Consider the following 4,867-nt stretch of genomic DNA (forward strand, 5'->3'; position numbering starts at 1 on the left):
TGGAAATAGATCATCTCATTCATTCGATGTTAAATACAAGTCGAGCCCCAAACTTGTCTCCAGAAAGTTTGCGTCTACAAAATAGGCTCTGAATCTAATCTAAACCTGGCTCTGAATCTCTGGGGGGGGGGGGGGGATCTCTGGGGGAGGGGGGGGGGGGATTCATAAGGCCAGGGGGGGGAGGGGGGGTTCAAGGGGGGGGGGGGGGGGGGGGGGTTGTTCTCTGGTTGGTTTTTGGTCTTCTTCACAGTGACGTTTGCCGGGTGGGGGGGGGGGGGGGGGGGTGGTCAAGGCTGGTGCAGGTGGAGGGGGGAAGGTGTTCGACCGCCTGGATCACCTGAACACCTGGTCACCCACCAGCATGGGGAGGGAGGGAGGAATGGGAGGGAGGGAGGGTGGTGGCCCAGACCTGGCCCAGCATGGGGAGGGAGGGATGGGAGAGAGGGAGGGATGGGAGGGAGGGAGGGAGGTGGCCCGGACCTGGCCCAGCGTGGGGAGGGGGGGAGCGGTGGTGGTGTTGTGGTGTGTTAGCGGTTGCCCTTCATGGCCTCCTTGGCAGCCAGGATGAGAGGCGTGAGGCTGGACAGAGGCTTGGCTAGCTTCAGGAAGGGATGCTACAGGAGAGGAGGAGAGGAGGAGGAGGAGGAGAGGCCAGGGAAGGAGGAGGAGGAGGAGGGAGGAGAGGAGGGAGGAGGAGAAAGGAAAAGTCAGATCATTAAATCAGATGCAGGCAAAATGCGGAAAAACCAAAACACTAGAACGTGTCACAATTGTATTTGGTTTGATTTGACAAGGGAGGCCGTCCGTTGATTGGACGGCAAGAGGGGGGGGGGGGGTGATGGGGGACTGGGGGGAGGGCGTTACCTGCAGGAGCTCCTTGCCCCCGCCTCTCTTCTCCACGTCCATCTCCAGACAGCGGTTCAGGAAATCTCTGAAGACGGGGGACAGCTTCTCTGGGTTCTGCAGCTCCGGGGTGCCGTTGGTGGCAATCAGGTAGAGAGCCTGGAGGAGGAGGAGGAGGAGGGGGGGGAGGAGGAGGAGGTGGAGGAGGAGGAGGAGGGGGAGGAGGGGGAGGAGGTGGAGGGGGAGGAGGAGGAGGGGGAGGAGGAGGAGGAGGAGGAGGAGGAGGAGGAGGGGGAGGAGGGGGAGGAGGAGGGAGGAGGAGGAGGGGGAGGAGGAGGTGGAGGGGGAGGAGGAGGAGGGAGGAGGAGGAGGAGGAGGGGGAGGAGGAGGAGGAGGAGGGGGGGGAGGGGGAGGAGGGGGAGGAGGAGGAGGGAGGAGGAGGGGGAGGGGGAGGGGGGAGGAGGAGGTGGAGGAGGAGGAGGGGGGGGGGAGGGGAGGAGGGGGAGGAGGAGGGGGAGGAGGAGGTGGAGGGGGAGGAGGAGGAGGGGGAGGAGGAGGAGGAGGAGGAGGGGGAGGGGGAGGAGGGGGAGGAGGAGGAGGGAGGAGGAGGAGGAGGGGGAGGAGGAGGTGGAGGGGGAGGAGGAGGAGGGGGAGGAGGAGGGAGGGAGAGGAGGAGGGAGGGAGAGGAGGAGGAGGAGGAGGAGGAGGAGGGGGAGGAGGAGGAGGAGGAGGGGGGAGGAGGAGGAGGAGGAGAAGAAGAGGGGGAACAGTGAGAAGAAGCCTTGTCAACGCTGCTGCTAACCCCGTACTGCCCCCTGCTGAAAGCGCATTTAGCCCCCCACCCCAATAACTCTGCTACCCCCACCCCCCCATCTCCATCCCCGCCCCCTGTCGACAGAATGTGGCCTGGGGGGGTAATTCCATCAACGTTGCTAAAGGAAAAATCCAGGCTTATATTCCCCCCCCACCCGCTATCCACTCAGAGTGTCTCCCACCCTCCCCTATCCACTCACCCCGAATCACTGAAATGTAAGACCTTTTTAGGCCTTGTAAATTTTGAGCACGGATTGCTGGATTTTAGACTTTAAGACTTTTTAAGACCAGCGAGGGAACCCTGCCCCCCCTATCCACTCACCCTGAGGGGGTTCTGAGTGTCCCTGCCCCCCTAACCACTCACCCTGAGGGGGTTCTCGTTGAGGTACGGGGGCTCCCCCTCCACCATCTCGATGGCCATGATGCCCAGGGACCAGATGTCCACCTTGGGCCCGTAGGCCTTGCGGGTCACCACCTCGGGGGCCATCCAGTAGGGCGTGCCCACCATGGTGCTGCGCTTGCTCTGCTCAGGGGTGATCTGGGCACAGAACCCAAAGTCGGCTAGGGGGGGGGGAGGGAGGGAGGGGGAGGGGGAAGGGAGGGGGGGAGGGAAGGGAGAGAGGGGGAGGGAAGGGAGAGGAGGGGAGAGGGGAGGGAGATTGGGAGGAGGGGGAGAGGGAGGGGGGAGGGGAAGGGAGAGAGGGGGAAGGGAGAGGGGAAGGGGGATAATTCAGATGTTAGAGGGAGTGACTGAAAGGTAAAAGTAAATACAATACTATACTAACCCCTAACCCTTAACCCTTAACCCCTAACCCTTAACTCTTAACCCCTAACCCAATACAAACACAAGAACCAGGTTGTCGGACATAATTCTATCAAATATTCACGGCAACAAAAGGAACTCCACATTACTACGGTAAGTATGAATCCTAAGAAAGCTCATCATATACATGAGCGGTAGAATCATATAACTTTTTTGAGTTGTTCGTTTGTTACTGAGTGAAAAGTGACGCTACTGTCCTGTGGGGGTGGGGGTAAGGGAGGGCAGGGATGAGGGACTCACTGAGTTTGACAGAGCCGTCCATCCCCAGCAGCACGTTGTCACTCTTGATGTCTCTGTGGATCACCTGGTTGGCGTGCAGGAACTCCAGGGCCTGTAAACACTGAGGAGACGCACACACACACACACACACACACACACACACACACACACACACACACACACAGGCAGAGAGAGACACACACAGGCAGAGAGACGCACACACACACACACACACACACACACAGGCAGAGACACACACACACACACAGAAGAGAGGAGGGACGCTAGTCAGCTAAATGTGATATGACACATCACTGTCATATGTTATATGATATCTGGGCGGCTGTGGCGCAGGAGGTAGAGCCGACGTCTAATGATCGCAAGGTTGGCAGATCGGCGGTTCGAGCCTCGGCTGGCCACATGTCGAAGTGTCCTTGGGCAAGACAATGAACCCCAAATTGCTCCCAGTGAGTGGGCCAGCGCCTTGCATGGTAGCTTACCGCCATTGGTGTGTGAATGTGTGTGTGAATGGGTGGATAAGAGGCCGTTGTAAAGCGCTTTGGAATAAGGCGTTTATGTATGTCAGTCTACATAATCTATCAAATATGACACATCTGACCATTACTGCTGCTACATACAGGCACCTTGTGTGTCTCTCTGTGTGTATGTGTGTGTCTGTGTGTGTGTATGTTTCTCTCTGTGTGTCTGTGTGTGTGTAGTTATGCGTGTGCATGTGTGTCTCTCTCTGCGGGTCAGTGTGTGTCTCTCTGCATATCTGAGTGCATGTGTGTGTGTGTGTGTGTGTGTGTGTCACCTCTCTGCAGACAGCAGCTATCTGGGCCTCGTCCATACACGTCTGTGTGTGTGTGTGTGTGTGTGTGTGTGTGTGTGTGTGTGTGTGTGTGACTTTCCAGGACAAGTATATCAAATACCAACCACTACTTAGTACGATAACCAGCTTTGGGTACAAATGTAAATTCGGCATACTTGTATTTGGAAGTCTGGGCCATGTATATAAATGCACCATGAGGGGTCTGAGAATTGCTGCAATGTCTAAAAGAAAGGCCAAACAGGTTGCCAAATTTTGCTCTGTCTCAGCTATTATTGGCAGCTTGGCCGTGTGGAGAAGGAGGTGTTATGTGTACCCTTGAGTGTTCAGTGCTGCTTAGCCCCGAAATATTTGATTCCCTGTTTGTGTAATAGAATTTGTGGAACCAAATAAAGTATTCAAATGTGTGTGTCTCTCTCTCTCTCTGTGTGTGTGTGTGTGTGTGTGTGTGTGTCTCTCTCTGCGGGTCAGTGTGTGTCTCTCTGCATATCTGCGTGTGTGTGTGTGTCACCTCTCTGCAGACAGCAGCTATCTGGGCCTCGTCCATACACGTTTCCGTGACAACGTCGGTCAGCGACCCCCCTGCCAGGTACTCCATCACCACGTACAGCTCCTCCCCCACCAGGAAGCTGCACACACACACACACACACACACACACACACACACACACACACACACGCAGGGAGACACACACACACACACAGGCAGAGAGACACACACACACACGCACGCAGAGACACACACACACACACGCACGCACGCACGCACGCACGCACGCACGCACGCGCACGCAGAGACACACACACAGAGACACGAACACGAAGGGAGACACACAAACACACACAGAAAGACGCACACACACACACACACACACACACAGACAAGTTGTTTTATCTGACACATTGTTTTCCCTTGTTGCTGTTGAAACAGGTCTCTGAATCAACCAATCAACCAGACTAGCCTGTACGAATAAAGGTCAAAGGTTAAAGGTCAAAGGTTAAAGGTCAAAGGTTAAAGGTGGTACCTGTCTACGTAGTTGACGATGTTGGGGTTCTTCAGCTCCTTCATCACCAGGATCTCGTTGATGATCAGCTCCTTCTTAGGCTGCTTCTGCAGGTTGATCTGCTTAATGGCCACCTGAGAGGAAGAGGGAGGGAACATGATCTGCATATCCCTCCTCTCCTCTCCTCTCCTCTCCTCTCCTCTCTTCTCTTCTCTTCTCTTCTCTTCTCCTCTCTCTCCTGTCCTCTCCTCTCTTCTCTCCTCCCCTCCTCTCCTCTCCTCTACTCTGCTGTCCTCTCTTCTCCTCTCTTCTCCTCCCCTCCTGTTCTGGCCTACC

At 56.2% G+C, this 4,867-nt stretch overlaps 1 protein-coding gene across 2 annotated transcripts in view; it reads right to left on the reverse strand.

Moving 5' to 3' along the window:
* Positions 1 to 378: 378 nt before the first annotated feature.
* The window catches only part of pak2b (p21 protein (Cdc42/Rac)-activated kinase 2b), a 13,857-nt gene continuing 9,368 nt past the window's right edge, over positions 379 to 4,867 (reverse strand). For both annotated transcript variants that reach the window (XM_080547441.1, XM_080547440.1), the window contains exons 10-15: positions 4,553 to 4,665; positions 4,039 to 4,156; positions 2,720 to 2,819; positions 2,021 to 2,217; positions 865 to 1,002; positions 379 to 614 (exon numbers count right to left, since the gene is read on the reverse strand). In XM_080547441.1, coding sequence (XP_080403567.1) covers positions 528 to 614; positions 865 to 1,002; positions 2,021 to 2,217; positions 2,720 to 2,819; positions 4,039 to 4,156; positions 4,553 to 4,665 — 753 coding nt within the window. In that variant the 3' untranslated portion in view covers positions 379 to 527. The remainder of the gene's footprint in view (positions 615 to 864; positions 1,003 to 2,020; positions 2,218 to 2,719; positions 2,820 to 4,038; positions 4,157 to 4,552; positions 4,666 to 4,867) is intronic.

This window comes from Nansenia antarctica (genome assembly GCF_963989245.1).
Source record: "Nansenia antarctica genome assembly, chromosome: 1".
Lineage (NCBI taxonomy): Eukaryota > Metazoa > Chordata > Actinopteri > Argentiniformes > Microstomatidae > Nansenia > Nansenia antarctica.